The sequence below is a fragment of the Rhyacophila brunnea genome, unplaced genomic scaffold, assembly GCF_057557595.1.
Source record: "Rhyacophila brunnea isolate RB1 unplaced genomic scaffold, BYU_Rbru_1.0 scaffold_8, whole genome shotgun sequence".
Taxonomy (NCBI): domain Eukaryota; kingdom Metazoa; phylum Arthropoda; class Insecta; order Trichoptera; family Rhyacophilidae; genus Rhyacophila; species Rhyacophila brunnea.
Genome location: NW_028233350.1, coordinates 36,875,751 through 36,896,036, shown reverse-complemented (window position 1 = coordinate 36,896,036; position 20,286 = coordinate 36,875,751). Strand labels below are relative to the sequence as shown.

At 32.5% G+C, this 20,286-nt stretch overlaps 2 protein-coding genes and 1 long non-coding RNA gene across 3 annotated transcripts in view; 1 reads left to right on the top strand and 2 right to left on the bottom strand.

Annotated features, from left to right (window-relative positions):
* LOC147064183 (TWiK family of potassium channels protein 7) overlaps window positions 1-683 on the bottom strand; it is a 165,010-nt gene extending 164,327 nt beyond the window's left edge. Inside the window, exon 1 of the mRNA XM_085959236.1 lies at window positions 528-683. Within this exon, the coding sequence (XP_085815362.1) occupies window positions 528-683 (156 nt within the window). The remainder of the gene's footprint in view (window positions 1-527) is intronic.
* The window catches only part of LOC147064182 (uncharacterized), a 360,934-nt gene that overhangs the window by 339,323 nt on the left and 1,325 nt on the right, over window positions 1-20,286 (top strand). The gene's annotated exons all lie outside the window — the stretch shown is intronic.
* LOC147064181 (uncharacterized) overlaps window positions 7,754-20,286 on the bottom strand; it is a 61,873-nt gene continuing 49,340 nt past the window's right edge. Inside the window, exons 10-15 of the mRNA XM_085959237.1 lie at window positions 18,672-19,046; window positions 17,512-17,733; window positions 12,519-12,650; window positions 12,119-12,244; window positions 9,185-9,342; window positions 7,754-7,923 (exon numbers count right to left, since the gene is read on the bottom strand). Coding sequence (XP_085815363.1) covers window positions 7,852-7,923; window positions 9,185-9,342; window positions 12,119-12,244; window positions 12,519-12,650; window positions 17,512-17,733; window positions 18,672-19,046 — 1,085 coding nt within the window. The 3' untranslated portion in view covers window positions 7,754-7,851. The remainder of the gene's footprint in view (window positions 7,924-9,184; window positions 9,343-12,118; window positions 12,245-12,518; window positions 12,651-17,511; window positions 17,734-18,671; window positions 19,047-20,286) is intronic.

The window sequence follows — 20,286 nt, the reverse complement described above, 5'->3', positions numbered from 1 at the left end:
AATAATTTCATAGATATGTACTGTAAAAAACTATTGTTTTAATAACTTGGGATCGTTTTGTTACTGCATTTAGAGGTTTACTGAGTTAAAATTAAAAACGCAACTGTTTCAGAAACACGACTAAATTAATAACCTATTATTTTCTTTAGACATTCGCATATTTGTATTCATATTTTTTCTGATATAGTAGCGTAATATCTGATCTGAAAAAGAATGTAAAATTATTATTTGTCACGAAATGTCATAAAGATAACATGTCAATCGTAGATATATTAATGAGGCTATCTAAAATAGTTTTTTTTTGATTATGTGTGCTGAATGTAACTGATAATAATGCAGAATTAAAATAAGAAACAGACTTTGGATTGGATAGATAGATCAATAATATGTATTTAAATTTATGTACTTAGTTATAAATAAAATTAAATCGATCATTTTATTGTAGGTCGTAGTGGCTAGAAAATACCTAAATTCAGTACTGTCAATACTCGTAACCCGTGTCAAAATGTATGCCAAAAAATACTCACCAATCCACCGCCCGCTGTGTAAAGCATCAAAGCCACCAGGAGTCCAATATGGCCGAAGGCACCTCTCAGCTGGACGGTCCTCCACCCTCGTTTCACGGACCCCAACAGGCTTTCCTTCTCAAAGGTCACTTCCGTAATAAGCTTGGCGCTGCCCATATTTCAAATCGGCGAGTACCCGGCACTAGTGTAACATAACCTTCAAATGCCAGCACAATTATTAGTGTCTACGATATATTGTTTAAAACGTCACGTAATTATTTATTATTCATACATTACTAATACCTACTGTTTTAAATGCTATATCAAACAGACTGATGTCTTGATACTTGCACGGTTCATCAATAATTTTTCTAATTACAAGAAAATTCGAGTCAGTCAGTGATTTAATGGGCGTATTATTAAAATTTTAAGATACCCATGGGTACCCACTGTTAATAGGTTTATTTGCATATATATTATTATAATTTCAATTTATCAAGCCTGTGGATAATGCTTTTTCTTTTACACGGTTATTCTGTACTATATTTATCAATTTTAAATGAATTTATATTAACATAATGTTACGTTTTATATATTTTCTGTATGTATATAGACACATTTTATTAATTAGTTTTTCCATCTGGTACGTTTTTCATAAAAATGTGTCATTTTTATATTTAACTGACCAGTCAATAATAATTAATATGATATTTAAATTAATATTACATTTAAGTATGTATCTACTATGAACACATAGTATTTTTATATAATAGTTTTTTTATTTACCTATATACATCTATTATATTTTTAGCAATATTTAAAAAAAATCATCGCTATACCTATTAACAAAAATATTATATTTTTATCTGAATTATAAAACACATAGAATAAGCTCATAACAGTACTATATTAAAAGTAATGTATGTATTAAAAAATATGTAAATAGTTTTTTTTTTGAACAAAAGGTTTTTTTAAAACACTTTATTAGAATTATTTTTAAGTGTTTGATTTATTACACAACTATAATCAGAAGCGTATAAAGGTAACTAATGTACGTTTAAATTGATTTAAATTTGTTATCAAGAAGTATCTTAACATTTCAAAGAGCTTTCTCCGATAAGCAAAGTTTCCGATGCAAGCTTTCAAAAGCGGCGTCGAAATGAAAGGCGTGCGACGCCGACCGACGCCGGAGCAACACTGGCGCCAGTTTGCTCCACTGTCAACCCGACGGCGGCAACGGCGACGCTGTAAGTCAGCCAAGGGTGAGTTGAGGGAGGTCACTATTTACCTCCGAAATGTAAATCTGTGTTTGTCTTTTTAGACGGTAGGTATCGCGTATCATACTGGCGATCTAAATTATCGGCACATATCTGCAGTGATGTCACTTTTTACGCAAACAGGGTGAGTGACAATATTGTATCTCAAGCTACATACTTTAGATATATATCAAAGTATAGTTTTATTTAGACTGAATGTGTTTGCAATTTTAGTTAGTATACAACTTTTCTGATTATCAAAATTAGCGGGCACTGATTTGTATTGTCAATCTTATATTATTAACTTCACTTGTGCTCTATATAGATATACATAATTATATAATATCACGCGTGGTGGCCTAGCGCAAACGTGTCGGTTTGTAATAAATGTCGAAGGTCTCGGGTTCAAATGATTTGTCTGGCAAACTCATGTATTGTTTTTCAATGTGTGTTTGGGTCCAGAGTATGGATTTCATATATTTTTAAATTAATGACGCAATGAATCTAAAACCTTCACCAATAATTGATTCCCCGCAGTATGTTACCAAGTAGAATTAGTATAAACATACAAGAGTTCAGTTTTGATAGATTCTGAATTAAATAAAATTAATCATCCTCCTTAATTTATTATGATTTCAAGTTACCCATGGAATAACTAAAGAAATGCCTCGTAAGGGCGGACGTGCTCAGCGTTGGTCAAAATGGAGCTTTTTTTCTATTTTCAAAGCATGATCCTGGACATACCTTCAACGTTGTAGATAATCTATTTATATAATTTTAAAGACTTATTATCCTTTATATTTATTTTAAACATTTGATGACTGCATAAAGTATTTTTATTACATAAAATAGTATTCTTTTAAACCTCTCGCTCTAATGTTTTTGAATATAGTCATATTTCAGTACATAACTGTGCAGTGGTGTTAAGATTTTTTACATTTATTAATTTTTATACGCATTTATAAAACCAGCAGTATAATTTATTTCGACATTATTGTAGTGAAATATTTACGATAAAAAATTATATTGATAATCTCTGTGATCCCAAATTTGACCAGAATTAGGCATTTTGTTTTTCAAAAAATGGGCAAGATTAACAAATTTGAAGATAATTATAAAGATACTCATTATAAGTTATGTCTTTGACCATTCAAGTGTGATAAACATCATACGAATAATGATTGCTTTATAATAATTATTGACCTAAGAATAAGATAGTGTTTTTTTGAAATACGCCATTTCTTTTGGCATTACCCAGTGGTTAAGCTACAACATACGGCCGTAGCCATAAATTGACAAACTATAATTGAACAACTAAAGAAATGTCTAATAAATCAGTGCTAATAAAATAAAATATAATATTTATATTTTAAATTGACCTGTCATCATTACAATATTAAGATGAACATACTCTACACCATTGTCCCTTTTCTGATTACAGCTTTTTTTTAATTTATTATTATTTAACCAATAATCTTACATAATATTTTCTCTTTTAATATTATTTAAAACCGTTGGTATGCATGCATAAATTCACATTGACACATACATAGTCGAAACTAGTAAAAATAGTTTGAAGGAATTGATTTTATTCATAAGTTTGAGTAACCTCCCGTTTCGTGCTATTTTACCATGAAATATATTAATATGTTAATTGTAGCAATCGTTAAGCTTTGACTTCATAGTCAAATTTCAGAAATTAAAACTGTAGAAGGTTTCAATTGAATTTTCAGAAGGAAAGGAAATTTATTTTACTATAAACCAATCAATTAAATTTCCTAGACCAGTAAACTTAATACAATATGTTTTATAACATACCTAACTAGCATACAATAGGTTTGTTTTTTATTATACATATTACTGCTAACTTCCTGATTTCATAATAGAGCTATGATTTTTATATTGTATTCGTTATTTATATTATATTTTATGTGAGTGAAAGATTTGTTTTGAAATACTTACTTATTAAAAATAAATTAATATTTTGCGATGGCCGCGTAGCAACGTATCAGTTCGATAAGTCGAGGGTCTAGGATTCGGATTCTGGTTCTGACAAAATTCACATGTTGTTTTTCTCAATGTGTGGACCAAAATCATGGGGCCAACACTGATTTATCGTAAAGAAATCTGTTACGAAGCTTCTTCGTGGAGTGGCCATGATCATCATCGGATTGTAGTAAATAAAAACACAATATTATATACATTTCTGATATTAGATGAGGTTAGCTTCATAATCTTTCACCGAAAGTTTACTAATATTGCTTCCTTTCAAGCTATTAAAATAGTAAACAGGAAGTGGGTGGTCTTATGAATGTAATAGAAACGATCGTAATTACTTTTGACTTTCAAACTTGCTTTTTATTTTGCCATTTCAAATCGAACTATAATATAATAATAACAGCACCATCAAAAAATTAAACCTTCTTGGGTAAGGGAAGCAGAAATCATACAATACAATAATACTTACTTACTTCACCATGTCACACCGCACTATTGAGGTATTAAGTAGGTACAAGGTTGTGCTACTTTCCTCGGTCCATCGCCAAATCTCGTGCGTGACCTGCAGCGCATAGATTGATTTTTTAGCACCGCTGCAGGATGAAGAAGGGGCCGGCCATGGCGACGGAACCCTTGAGGTTATGCCATAAGAGTACGGAGTGTCGCACTTTGTGGCGGCATCCGGAACAAATGTCCCAGCCATGTGAAGCGTCTCTTCGTGATCACTTCAGTCACCGAGAGCCGCCGTGTCTGCTCACGAACTCTAGTGTTTGTAACTCGGTTTTACAAAGGTACTCCTAAGATTCGGCGGAGACATCGTTTCTTAAAGCTCAGAGACCTTTGAAACTTGTGTGCCACATATCAAAGCCATACAGGAGCACAGATAGCGTGCATGTAATATACAGTTATATTTTTCAGGCAGGAATCGACATCTTTTAGCATAACACTATAAACATGTTTATTTGTTTTTCTCTTTGCGGTGCTTTCTATGCATATTAATCTTAATAATCTTTTTTTGTCTCTTCTAAAAGGTTATTTATAATGATATACCAAGGCAATGTTCTTTATTGAACAACTGCAGTGATGTAGCAAGACGTTCTTATTAAATTTATTATGAATTTCTATATAAATATTGTTGTTAATTGCGTCCAAATTGATAAATTGATTGTAACTAATATGGTTTTAATTGAATTATTTGTAATGGTAATGCCTTAGGGCAGCGTTTCCCAAATGGAGGATAGCGATCCGGCACTGGCTCACGAAAGTGAAATCCGGGTCTTCGATTCTCGAAACCCTAGGTGTTTCATCCGATTTTTTTGGCGTTGTTATATGATAAATGCTTTTTTATTATAATTTATGAAAACTGTATGCATATTCATATCTGTTTTATTTTATAGCCAGTAATTATAGACAGTAGTTTTTTTTTTCACTGGTGACAAAGTAGAAGTAGGTATAAAAATAACTGAGCTATAGGGATAAATGTTTGGGGATAATGGGGAAAAATGTGGGCTCGGGGCATGGAAAGGTATTTATTCACGTAAATATAATATTAATATTAATAACACGTTTGAAAGTAAAGTTAGTAGGACGTATTATAAATATTAGTCCTGCGAAGGCGGCTATCGATGGTACCTAGTTTATCATATTTATGTATTGAGATGGTTAATTGTTACAATAAGTTAACCGCCTAAACTTTCAAAAAGTGCAATATTTTAACAACCCCTCTCTTGGTTGTGTTAACTTTTAGAGTGAGATAGATAGTTTTGACAGTTTATACAGTTAATTTATTGTAACAATATTAACCGCCTCAATACATAAATATGATAAAGTGATAATATTTATTACTTTATCCGTCGATAGCCACCTTGTATATACAATTCACTGAGGTGAGGGAGAGAAATGATTCTCAACTCAACTAATATAAAATCGTTTGTTTTTTTTACTGCCACTCGCTGAATGGTGTAAGCGTAAGAATAAGTACCATTTAAAGGCACTGTTGCACTGGGATTGACTATATTTAAGTAGATCATGGCACCCATAAGAGGGAGGGGGAGGCTGATAGGACTCTAGCCTGGGGGCCCGCCGTGGTGGGTCTAGAGATAAGTGAGATACACACATATTACAAATTTGCTCTATTAATAAAGAAGTCGCCTGTGGTGCTATTTTGCTTCAAGATTATTAACATTAAAAAATGTGGTTGTGCGATGCAATATTTGATTATTGTGTGTCGATATCGGATAATCTATAATTCAAGTGAATGTATTAAAAATACAAAAATTACTAAAATTACATTGAATACATACTATTAAGTTTACATCGAAAACAGGGAACTCAGAAATAATGGGAACTGAAATACACAATGGGTAAGGCGATAGCAGGTAAGCGACTCGAGTAAGAAAGAATCCGGGTTAAACTTACACACGTGTGTAGAATACGTTTTACATTGAATACTGAAAACTGCTTTCGGTTTATGCATTTACGCTCATTTATTGTTGCTGTTTTACACACACTATTGCACATGCATAATGCGTGCTTCATTTTTGTAGGACACTCACACATTCAAAAGCCTGCTTCACCATGCGGCGTATTGAATATAGCCTATCGTTATTCTATTTATTATCTGTTCTGTATCGAACACCATTTGGAAAACGCTACTATAGAGCATCACACTGTCTTTAAACTTGGCGATAGGTAAGGGGGCCCGCTTCAGGATGTGGGGGCCATATTAGTCTCCATAAGGTAGAGATTATCTTAACAAGCATTCTATTAAGGAGTCATTTTTAATCATTTACCTCACCAATCGAGTACAGCTTTAGATATAAAATAATTTGATTTGAACTAGCCGCAGGTCCGTAAGCAGCAAGCGTATTAATTGTTTTAATTGTATGCACAAACCTCATATTATGTCTCTTTTGAATTTTGCTACTGCAAATCCTGCCGAGCAAAGTAGGGGTGCGGTGCGCCTTCGTGAAACTATATTATCATTGATAAGAACTGATAATAGATAATTTTGTTTGTAACTTAGATTAATAAAAATTTATTGTTTCAGTAATACTCAGATGGAAGACATACAGCCTTTTTATTTCATTATGTTTTATTACAATATACATTTTAAGTCTAACTTCATTCAAAAGATCACATTTTTCATCAATTTAACAATATTTTACACTTACAAATAAGCAAACAATAATCATGTCTATTTTATATGATTTCTCCACAGGTATTTTTGACATTTTAAATAATAATTTCAACATGGCGTCACTATAAAGATAATAATAATATATTGGCATTTTCTGACATATCTATCAAATACAAAATATACAATGTCTGGAATGAACTGATATTATAATTATTATTCATATCCTACTAGATCTAAATAAAATAAACATGTACATAAATAATTGTCTTTATACTCTTCAACGTCATTATTATAGACAGTTTTCATATAAAGCAAATAAAATCTCCACTTATTCATAACTGTTTAATATTGTATTTCAATATTTGTATTAGTAAACGTAATTATTATGTTATACATTATAATAGATTGTAGTGTAAAATTGTGGTGTCTAAAAAAGTTATAAACTGTAACTATTCAAACATTTAGTTAAGAAATTAACCATTCAAAATTCGCAAAAACTTCAGTCGTTAAAACATAGGTGGTATTATTAAAAAATTATACCAAATAATATAATATTAAAATATATTTATTTACAGAATTAATTAATTAAACTACTAGCATATTATTATTGATATAGAATTCATTATAACAAATTTGTAGATATGAATTATTATGATATAATTATTTTGTTTGAATAATGCCAACACTTTACACTACATACCCAAATGTTTCAGTTGTTTGAGATTAAAAAAATCACAATATTCATAAAAATTGTGTAAAAATGATATTCATAGTATTTTTAGGATTAGTAATATTATTATAATATATTTAAATGCAACTTCATCACTTTTAATAATTGTTTTTGTTTTCCACAAGAGAGTTATACACAATGTCCTTATCTTTTGGAGGTAGGAAAATGTTAAAAAAATATTATTACTTTGTTTGATATGAGACATAATTATTTATTGAATCACTAAACATCACTTTCCTGAGCAGCGGGAAGTAGTGCCCTGGTTGTAACGACTTCTCTTATTCCTCTATCTACCTGTAAAAAATGAAGACATCATAACATTAAGATCATTAACTGGATGTATGCCACGAGCGCGTTTACGTGCTCTACAAACCCGTGCATGCAAGACCGGCCATATAAAATGAGCGTGTATACACGCTGTACTTTACACTAACTACACTAACCCCAATCGGTTGTTTTAAATAAATTAATACATTGTGCACAATATACTGCCATCTTTTGTAATCATGGTGGCATTCTTAAGGGGGATCCTTATACCAGCAGAGGCACCTAGCGGAAAAATACGAAGCTTGCGATTTGAGACATTTTTTGATAATTTACAATTTCAACTGTATTAAAAATTAATTAACATGTATCTAAAATTATTGAAAAGATTTTTTTTTAAGTCAAAGATAACTTGAATGTTGAATGAAATGTGAATTTGTAACATATTTATGTCACGAATAACGTTATTATTACATTATATTTATGGTCATATTTATTATTAAAATTTAGTTTATTAAGTTTTCAATTTTTTACGTGTAGATTTTTGACTAATTCATCGTTTTAATATTTTTTATATTTATTTTAAAAAACATCGATTTTTATAAAAATATAAATATGTACTTGAAATATGACCATAAATATAATGTAATAATTCACATTTTTTTACAATTGTAAGTTTATCTAAAAATGTCTCAACTTGCAAGCTTCGTATTTTTCCGCTAGGTGCCTCTGCTGGTATTCTGCTGGTATACGCATATGTCTCTTTATGATATACTTTTATTATATATCTAAATAATGATGTTTCTAATTCACCAGGAACTAACAGTAAAAATAATTAATATTGTGTATGTATATAACTATGAAACTATGATTCGAATATTATTGTTTGGGTAGTTGAGCTGGTTTCATTCGAGCATTCGATATCTTGTTTACTGTTTGGTTTAAGGAAAAAACTCATAAAGCAATAAGACAAATTTTATTAAGTATACATGATTATCAAATAAGGTCGGTATTTCTATAATATATCTAAAAATATATGCCTTTTAATATTATGGTTTTGTTAATATTCTTGATTGCGTTCGGTTTGTAGAAATGACAATTAAAATAATTGTCATATCTATTAGACAGTAGGAATATTGTAGATTAGTTTCTATTCCCACCATTCGGCTTCCAAACTTTTTTAAATAAAAAGATTATGGAATTCAAGAATAACACTTGAAACAGCTGACATTTACATAATATATATTTAGGTATTACTTATATTCTAAATGGTTTGTTAGGAAATACGTACTGGAAATGTATTCGCAAGTGGAGGGGGGGCTCGTGAGTAGGGCGGGGGTCTAGGAGGGCCTCCCCTTTCTCTTTCTCTTTCTGCTCTCCCTTCTTCGCTTCCTTCTTTCGTCTCTTTCACCACATCACTCTCTTTTAGTGATACTTTCAACTCAGTACCTGTGGAAAATAATTAATATACTTATAGACCTTTCAGTAAGCAAGTTCACACGTTGTCGATTATGTTATTTCAGCCATCTGGTAGGTGACAATATTGATCGACATGCTTTTCTTTCAAATTTGATGAAAATATGTTCTCATCCAACTATTCTGACACAATTGTCAAATTGTCAATGTCGATTGTAGTGCCAGTTATTGTTCATACTTCGAATGCAATATGGTAAACTTGACTGTTTTGTAGAAAATGATGATTGTTTCATGTTGAAATAAACGGTACCTAATACATTAATTGATTTCTATTGTTCTTTAGTTACTGTTAATTAAAACTTTTATTGTGTGGAAGAATATTCGCAAATAATAAAAAAACACAGAAATATTTTTAATTCTTCATGTTTAATGTTGAAATCAAAAGGAACAAGTGAAAAAGTGACTCACTTGTTTCAAAACAAAAGAAAATAATAAAAAGTGACAGCATCACTCACTTGTTTTTTCACAAATGAAAATGCAGTAAACTGCATTACCGCTTGAGCTTTCATTTATTATTTTCGCTAATTGATGTCACTACAAATTTGAATGAAAAATATAATCGGAAATCTTCATTTTTTACTGTGAACAGGTTTCCCTGTTGTATTTGAAAATAATCTATAACTACCGTTGTAACTTGGAATTTAGTGCCGCGGCCTATCTACAGTGACGTCCCTAGACAAAATGCCGCCCCTAGGCAGCGTCAAAATGCCGCCCCATTTTTTTTATCATCCTTTCATTACTCCAATATCTAAGAAATGTGTTGTATGAAGCATGGCTCCCGTATCCAGAAGCGGGCCCCCAGGCTAGGATCTTTGGCAGCCCCCCTACCTATCGCTAAGGATAAAGGCAGTGTGACGCTCTACAGTAATGTTTTCCAAATGGTGTACGCGTTAAAATTGATGTGTATATTTAGTGTTTTTTGTATATTTTAATACACCCATTTGAATTATGGAGTTTTTAAGTATCGCTACACAATTTTAAATTGTATCGTACAACCACATAATTATAAATATTAATAATATTGAAGAAAATAGCGCCGCAGGCGAATTTTTTGCTATTAGAGCGAATTTGAGATATGTGTTTATTTCACTTATCGAGCCCGGGACCCAGGCTAGAGCCCTGTCAGCCCCCTCTTGTGGGGGGCATGGTATGGATGGATACATTACTAACAAAATATATACCTACCACTAAGCTGAATCATAAAAAATTAAACTTAGATATTAATAAATAAATTATCAAATAAATATAATATTAGTTAAACACTTACCCAAATCACCAGAGTCTGAGATGCCATTTGGTTGATACCTATGTCTGACACATTTGGTCTGTACCATTTAGTAATACCTACGCAGACGTAATATTTTTACACCATTTTTTCTATGCCATTATTGTACCCTACAATATGTAAACACAATAATTTTCCTCGTTATTTTTTTAATATAAACCTAATTTTAATCATAAATATACTATTAATTAATAGTCTCAACACTCAACCGTTGATGATTGAAATAAAATACCCAAATCCACACTATTATCAACACAAAATATGTTTACAAAAAATGACTTAAAGAAGATATTGTTATTCACAGCACGATAAATACGATATAATCTAGATAGGTACCTAGTACCTACTAGTGTACATTTTTATTACAATTGCTGGTACTTAATATAGTATGCACGAATACTAATTGATTATGACTTATGACTTGTTATGACAAATGTCAATGGATTAATAATCATTATGAATATCTATTTTGCAATAGACATCCAGCAACTTTTAAATCTCGGGAGTGACTAGCAAAATTATTTGGATAAATTAAAAAATACGGAGGTATGTACCTACCTATAAATCTCTACCATAATGTTCCTTGTTTCGTCACCAACGTTGAAATCTATATAGGTAGTATTATTTTGTTTCAATACCTACCTACGTCGCTTGTTCGGCGCCAGCTATGGCGCGACGGCTTTTGCGCGTATACCTACATAATATCACTGTTATGAAAGGAACTCTTTAATCTGAGCAAATGACATTATATTATTATATTATTTATGAGTATTATGACTGATTTATTATGGTTTTTTGGTGTTTTACATTTATCATTTATAATGTGTCTACGTAGCAAGAGTAGTAAAAATATTTTTTATTGTCATTTGTATACGAAACCGAGCAGTCAAAAATAAAACAAAAATTCCTCGCGAAGCGTGGTGACATCATACTAAAATATAGTAAGTACTGGATAAAAAAAACATCCGGAAAAAAACATCTCCAACGCTCTGGTTATAATATAACTAATATAGGTAGCTATTTCTATATAATACCAAATAATTCTACTCGATTTGCCGCCCTTCGAGTATCTGCCGCCCCCAAGCGACGCTCAATCTGCCTACCCCCACGGGACGTCACTGCCTATCTATGACCAATGATAACTGTAATAATTATCACATGACATAATAACAAAATAAAATTATACATTTAATTGCATCATGTCCACGAAAATTATAATAAATGGATAAAATTATCGATTTACAAAAGTATTAATAAATGGCAATATAAAATTGTTATTATATTTGTTTAAAAATTTAATAGATGGCAATAAACATTCCAATTTTTCTTTCATAAAACACTTAAAAATGGCTGCTCATATTTGAGAATTGAGAACAAAATAAAAAATGCACTTCTGCCACGTGTGGAAATATTAGGCATGGTCGTAGTGAAGTACATACTATTGATAATCTTAATTATATTTACTTTTGTTAAGTGGCACAACATCGGGGTTCTTGTCATCACTTAATGTGTGTGTGAACAAGTGCGCAGGAGGGGGGCGTGTTCTTGAATTTGAGGTTATTCCTTCCTGCTTTTGTTTATTGCACCCCACTGAAACAATAGATTAAACATATTACATACAAATCTACTATAAAACAATTATTTACTTACCTATAGAAAACTTTTGGGTTTTAAGTTTCTAACGATTCTGATTAATATTGAACCCCTGCCTAAGCCAAAAAAAAATTATGAAATTTATAAAATGTGATATAATATTATAATATGGGCAGGGTCATTTACAAGGGCACTTTTATTCTTCAGATGTTTCGTTAATTAATAAGTAATTGGTTAATCTAGAATATTATAATGGGAAAAAACAATTCACCTGTATAATCAGTTGTTGATCTTCGTCGAAGCTTGATTGCAATAAAGGCCAAAATGATTAGAAGTAAAATTCCTCCAATTGCTCCAGCCACCACTCCCAGAACTGATGTTATTTCTATTACATTCTCGTTACCTGTAAGAAATATGTTTTGAATATATTATTATCAAATCATTATGTGAAGATCTAGAACGTTAACCTTATCACTGCCAGCCAATTTTTACTAGGTGGACACTTGTAGGCCAGCTATTTTCAGAATAAAATAGATCCTTTAAAAAATATTAAATAGGAATGGAATGAATTTACCAACACAACAAGTTTATCGAGTTTATCGTGAATATTTTCACAATAAAATGATTAATATTGGTTAGAAAATATACACAGAATGTTTATTCAGAATTATGACATTTACAAGAAGCTGCGAGTTAATTCGTCCGTGGCCTGACGCGACATACATGCTTTGGCGAATTAATTCGTTCGTGGCACGGATCATATTGAGTATTGCCTAGTGATATCCCGTGAGGGTGGGCAGGTCATGTGTTGTTTAGGGGGGGTGAATGAAGGAACAAATACAAATATTACAATTTATGACAACAGTAGCGGTTCTCTATGAAGCAGACAATGCAGCCGATTAATGAAAGTATCATCTTCGTTTAAAAAATAATGAAAGAAAAAAATATTGACAACATTATCTATTGTTATAGTGTAACCCAATGTAATGACGGTTTATAGCACAGGCAAATTTTTCACAAATGTGATTTCAAATCTGTCACCGTCCAGCGCTCGAAATGGACAGGAACGCACCGGATCGCCGTTGTGGTTCGTGGAATTCCAAAATATACCGTTCCGGCTCGTGGATTCATTTAAAATTGCGTTGCGGTTCGTTAGATTGAGATATTTATGTGTGAATGTATCTTTTAAAGTTTTTCTCAAAATTAAAAATTAACGAAGTTATGTCATGCCGGGCATGCAAGGGTTAAAAATAAAATTTATGACATCCCTAAATTTCATTCAATTTTCTTTTTTGTGTCGATACATCCGTGTCTAAATGCATTGTCTAAACACTCCAAATAATTGCATACTTACATAAAAAAAGTAACTACAGCTGCAAGCTACAAAAGAATTGTGCCTTTGCTGACATTGTTTGAAAACCTTTTGTACTTAAATAACTTTAATTCAATAAAAAATAAAGTTGGCACCTACATATTTGTATAATAATTTCTAAAGTATGAAACATCTCAGTACAGTCTCGCTTTTACCTTTGACTGGTATGCATTGCGAATTTACTTACCTACTAATTTATTACTTATATTTTATTGTGAGTGATAAAACTTATTTATTTTCATCGCCATCTAATCGCCGTGTTAATTTTATACCCACGTCTATTTTTGTGGGCAAAATTTTCGGTGGTAAAATTAATATGATAAAGTTTGGTAATTTAAATCGTACAATTCCGCTAAAATCTACTTATTAGTGATAATCGCTTGTTTTTTAAAACATTTTGTATTATTTAAATTTGTTCTCTTAAAATTTGGTTAAACATCTCAGCAGGCGATACCTTTCTATATATTACATATAAGTATATTTTTTATCGTTGGTATCCAAACTGATTTAACATATAATGCTGTTGACCAGTGGCCACAAGCAGAATTTTTTCGTTTTGAAAATGATAAATATGAGTGGATATTTATAATTTTTATGAAGGTTTAATTAAGTAGTAGGTACTTCGTGTAAATCTGCTAAAACATTAAGAATTCACTCCGATAAGCATTTAAGATCGACAATACAGTTGAAACAGGGTTTTCTGATTCAATGTCATTTCGACAATTGACTTGACGTGTTAAAAAATATTTATGACGTGTCGTAAACCCTTATTTTTACAATGAATAATAAATGAATGCACCATTATGCCATTTTCCTACAAAAATGTTTTTGGTATGAAACTATTGAATAGCCTACCGTAATTAGTTTATTTTTAAGGGACGTTTCTATTGTGCTATAATTACATACGCTGTAACTTGCTACTTTAAAAATAATAGAAATAATAGATACCTACTATGTAGAGAACTTTTAGTTAATTTTTGTTTGTAAATTTGTTTTAAAAAAAAAGGAATATCCTCCAATAAAATTTTATTACTATCATAATAATAAATTATTGTTCTGTATTATCATTATTCATCACCGTGGCAATAATAATGACTATAATGAGACTAGGTAAGGACAAACATCACAAATTGAATCGTTTAGTTTAAAATACACTCACAAATTAGGTAGGTACGTGTTCAGTGCGGACAACAAATAATTTTAGATGGTAGTCATAGATTAAATAAATACGGTGGTAAGTTCTTTAATCTGAGGTGGTAAGTGTACGTATATTACAATAATGGTAACCAAAGCATCATCATTGTAACATATAGGTCATGGTCTCCACAACGAGGGGCTGAGAGGGCTCTAGCCTGGGAGCCCGTGCTCAGGAGGAGCCCGGCGAGGCGAATCGACCAGATAAGTGAGATAAACACACATCACAAATTTGCTTTAATAGTATAAAAGAATTTTCTTACAATACTATTATTTATAGTTATGTGGTTATACGAAACAATTCTTAATTGTTTATCAATACTCGACATCTCCATAATTCGTATGGATGTTTTAAAATATACAATAAAACACTAAATATACAGATTATTGTTACCCCGTACATACTGCCTTTATTCTTAGCGATAAGAAGGGGGCCCCACCAAAGATCCTAGCCTGGGGGCCAGCTTCACGATGTGGGGCCTATGGCATAGGTATATACATACACTACAATATTAGTCCTTATAATGTAGAATATAGGTAGGTACCTACTGATTAATGACAATTTTATATTATTCTATAGGAATCGTGTTTAGCAATTCGAGTTGCACCTTCCGTCATGTTTTATCTTATATAATTAATGATACTTCTTCTTCTACCCTGTCATGTCTTAATATTGGGGCATAGGGCAAGCATTGGCGCCACTTCCCTCGGTCCATCGCCATGCGCCTCCCGCCATGTCAGACCTGCAGCAAATAGGTCGCTTTTGTAGCACCTCTGCAGGGTGAGGGAGAGGCGGCCACGGCGATGGAACCCTTGAGGCTGTGCCACAAGGGTACGAAGTGCCGCACTCTTTGGCGGCATCCGGAATACGTGTCCCAGCCACGTAAATCGTCTCTTCGTGATAACTTCAATCACCGAAGGCTGCTGTGCTCACGAACTCGGGTATTTGTAACGCGGTCGTACCAATGTACCCCTAAGATTCGGCGGAGACATTGATTCTCAAAGCTCAAAAGCCGATAATTAATGATACACCATTGGTAATTTAAAATGCTATAATTACGTAGTTTGGTGATGATGGCTTGAAGCTTTTCTTAGAAGTAGGTATGGCCTAATGGCCCTTATGGTGGAGAAGGTTCAAAATAAATCTTTGAGGATCCTTTGTTTGAAGCTGTGTGGATGCCATCCATGGCTTTATCCGATTGATTTATCTTAAGAACGCTTACACACTGTGTTCAACCAAATCGCTTCGGATATTGGTATATTCCTCCTGCGTGAGAACGAGTTTATGTGAACGATTTATAAATTCTTTGTTTTATAGCTTCTTAAATAATTAAAGGGCGTAGTTAGCTCTATCGGTGTACAGATATGTACTGTATAAATTTTGTATTTACTCGTCTCTGTATAGGTACTTACTATTTTTTATAATAGTTCCTGCATCTATTTCTTTATTTTTAAACACTATTTTAATACTATTTCTTTGATTTTTTTAAAAATATTCTGTGCTCGTCTTGAATCTATAATCTGTAAAATTTGTTATATGTAAATTAATTTTTAATTTGAATCTTTATGGTAGGTATGTGGATATGTTGTTTTTTAAGTTTAATTAATTAACAAACTGAACTATCCCAAATGAGACAGTAATATAAGTTATAAGCAGTGACGAGTGGTGGTAGAAGTAACATGCCTGCTGATTATGGGTGGTAGATAAAGTAAGAGTAAAGAATAATACAATTCTTGACGGTATACTTTGTTGAGACGAGGTTCTTTCGCCTGCGGCGCTGACAATCCTTGCCCACTTGCTCAATATACATCCACGTAAGAAGTTCAAAGTTTATTGTTGCATTTATACATCCAACGTACGTACGTATGTAAAGAAAAAAATTAAGCATACCGTTTTTTCGGAAAATTATAGAGCGTTCCTGTTCGTGAAATTTTCCATTTCGAGCACTGTCACCATCACAGATATAGTTGTTTATTCATTCGAAATTCATTCACTATTCAATTTGTAGTTGTTTAACCACTAAGTTTAATATTTGATACTATGTGGACACATAATTGATTGATAGGCAGAACTGTTTCTAATGGTTGTTTTATTGTAGGTATTAATTTGTAGACTGTATTACATTTTGAGGATGTATTTATTTAGATAATATTAATTTAGTTATATAGTTAATTTAGTATTTAATAGTTTTACATGATATTAGGACAAACAGAGTATACGAGTAACGACTTGTTAATTGAGAGGTTAATTATGAACTGCTTGATTAAAAGTTCGATACGCAGTGAAACCATTCAGAAACTTGAGCTGAGTTAAGTTTGAACAAGTTGAATGGTCTGAGTTGAATGATATTAGAAGCATTTACAATGTTATAAATGAAAAAGTAAGTAAGTGTGACACTTAGTTCATATACAAGGGTTTATATGTGTGTAGTAACATAGCTACTAGATACGATGGATAAATTGGGGTTGATCAATAATATAATACTGAGTAGGTACATAGTCGAAATCACACTGATCGAATATTCTTAAGAATACTTCATTAGTTACTTATGGTGTCGATGAATTAAACAAAAGACAATTTATTGTCATTGGTGAGATATCATAGAGGGGGAAGTTATGGATACATAACAAGTTAGTTGGATACCCTAGGGTAGAGATCTAGAAGAGATATATGAAGTTTGCAAAGAAGCATACGTACCAGTTCGCTTTTCTGCTAATTCCAGCGTGAACGCATCTAGGTAAATAACTTCAGAGCGACCTCTCGAGTTAGCGGAGTAGATTGCTAGACGCAAAGCACGACCGGCTGCCAATCCGCCAACTAAAAATGATGGCTTACGGGAAGTCACATTTGCCAGGAGCTGTTCCAGTGGTCTTTCCATCACTTCCAATTGGAACCATTGTGGTAACCCACCATCGTATCCTAAAAATTATATGTAAAATTAATAAAGTGCTGATGGTCTCTCAATATTTGTGGATATATACTGTCGCAAGTATCCAGTTCAACTAGCCACCCATAAATAATAAAATCAAATAGGTACTTAACGAATTTACATAGGGAAACAGTACAGGGTAGTATTTTAACTCTGTTTAAGGGTGGCAAATTGCCAACGTATCAGTAGTAGTAGGTAACAGTGGAGAGGGGTAGAGGTAGGCTGTTAAAATCCGACATAAATAATGTACACTAAACTTTGTCAGTCATACCTATTTGTTTTCATTGAACAAAGAATTTTTTTGTCGGTTCGCCTTTAGCATACCAAAACTATTATGGTTTGGTTAGGCTTTCGGTTTATGAATTAAAAAAACCAACCAACACCATCTGTAATATGTATTCTTAATTAAACGAAAACAAATAAGTATGGCTGAAAAAGTGTGCAATATTTTAGTCAGTTCGCCCATGGCATACCGAAACTATTATGGTTTGGTATTTACACAGGGTTTAACTGAATTTAAAAAACTAACCAACAGTATCTGCAATTTTATTTGTAGTCTTAGTTTAATGAAAATAAAATACGTAAGCCTGACAATGGTTTAGTATGCACTATTTATTTCAGATCTTAACAGCCTACTTCCACCCTTCGCCACTGGTAGGTAATTAGTAGGGGTTCTATGAGATTTTACAAAATGCGTCGATGGTTCTGCTTCGGAATCAAAAATCAAAAAGGGTAGACATTATTTGGTACATACTCGATACAATCTCGATTCGCCTGAAACGCTTGATTTCTGACTGCAAAACGTATTTAATTATTTGACAGAAGCTGTCACTTTTGGTTTAATTTAAAAAACATCTGACTAGCGCATAAGCCAAATTATTTAAATAACTATAGCTATGCATTAAGCCCTAGGTATATAAAGGTTTACCAGCATCACAGATGATTTCCAATGCAGCTGCAGTCTGATTGGTGAGAGAGCAGTTGGTTGGAGCGAAAGGTCTTGACGCAGGAAGTAATGTAAGGGCACACGGCTCCACTTGCCGTCCTACCAGGTTACTTGCCCAGCATAGGGCTGTGCCATAGTCCATCTCGGATATGGGTGCATAGACCAGGGTGGATCGAGCCGGTGTGGATGTCCATGTGAAGCGATCTGAAGAGACCTCCATCTGGTTAGCGGAGTTGTTGAGGGCCCAGGAGAAGGAGTCAGGCGGTGGGACGGCTTCTACTTCACAGAGTAACCGAGCCTTTTCTTGGCGAGCCACACCGTAGGAACGGCGTAACGTTGCTATGCATACTGGCTTGTCTGGAATAAAATGAATGTTTATATTTTTAAATAAATAATAATATAAAAAAACAATATTATTTAAAACATGAAGAGACCAATTTTTGTGTCAAGCAGTATCTAAGCTATTCAAGCAGTCTGCTTCGATTTCGTATGAGAAATTTTATTTCTGCTTCGATTTATACAACTGCATCTAAAAATAGCAGAGGCATTTGAGTTTCACATGCTTCCCCGGTAGAGGCGCTAGTTTGTCGCTGGTGGTCGTCCATCTGAATTTTAAAAGATCGAAAACAGATTGAATGTTGTAATGTGACATCGTAAGGCTCTGTAATTTATTGTTTTTTGGCTTTTTGGAAGTGTTATCTTGAATTTAAATTCTTAATAAAGTGTATACTTATTGTTATTTTCTTATATAGGTACATGTTAATATTAAGTACCAATAAGGTAAATAATTGACGTAAGTAGTTTCTTTAAGGATAAATTAGCTACGTACTTAAGGGGGGACATGCTCAGCGTAGGTCAAAATCGAGCTTTATGTAGGATAATAAGGCTTCAAAATTATATAAATAGATTATCTACAACGTTTAAGGAATGTCCAGGATCATGATTTGAAAATAGAATAAAAGCTCCATGTTGACCCACGCAGAGCACATCCGCCCTTAAAGAATAGGTCATTTTATTAATGCTACTATAACAGTTACTAATAAAATAATAATATAATAATGTCATTACCATATTTTAGGTTATTTTCTTATTTACATGTTAACTTGAGCGGTCATTGGCAATAAACAAAAATATAATGCAAACTCTTACGCGACCATAAATGTACGAACAATTTTTCCGTCTCATTTTGGGACACTGTTCGAAGCATCATGCTTACTTTTCAAGCTATTTCTCATTTTCATATTAAATTTTATGATACTGCTTCGTTCAAAAATTGGGCTCCAGCTGTTAACTGATTATTATGCACCGTTCTTATGAACGATTTTTTTGTTGATTTGTTGTCAGTAAGCCAGGGGAGATATTTATTTATACCACTATCCTCCCGCCTTCTGTTATTCAGTTTAAATAACGGTATAATATTTTGTGTATTCCATGTGGTTTGTTGTAATTTTAGAGTTCTTGTATAAATAAATTTGATTGGCGGGATGTTCCCTGCTTATGCAACATGACGTATTATGATTTACCACTTATCCTTCGCAATGAGATTCCAACTGTAGAGTTTCTTGCAATCCATTGAAAATAACCATACGTCATGAGG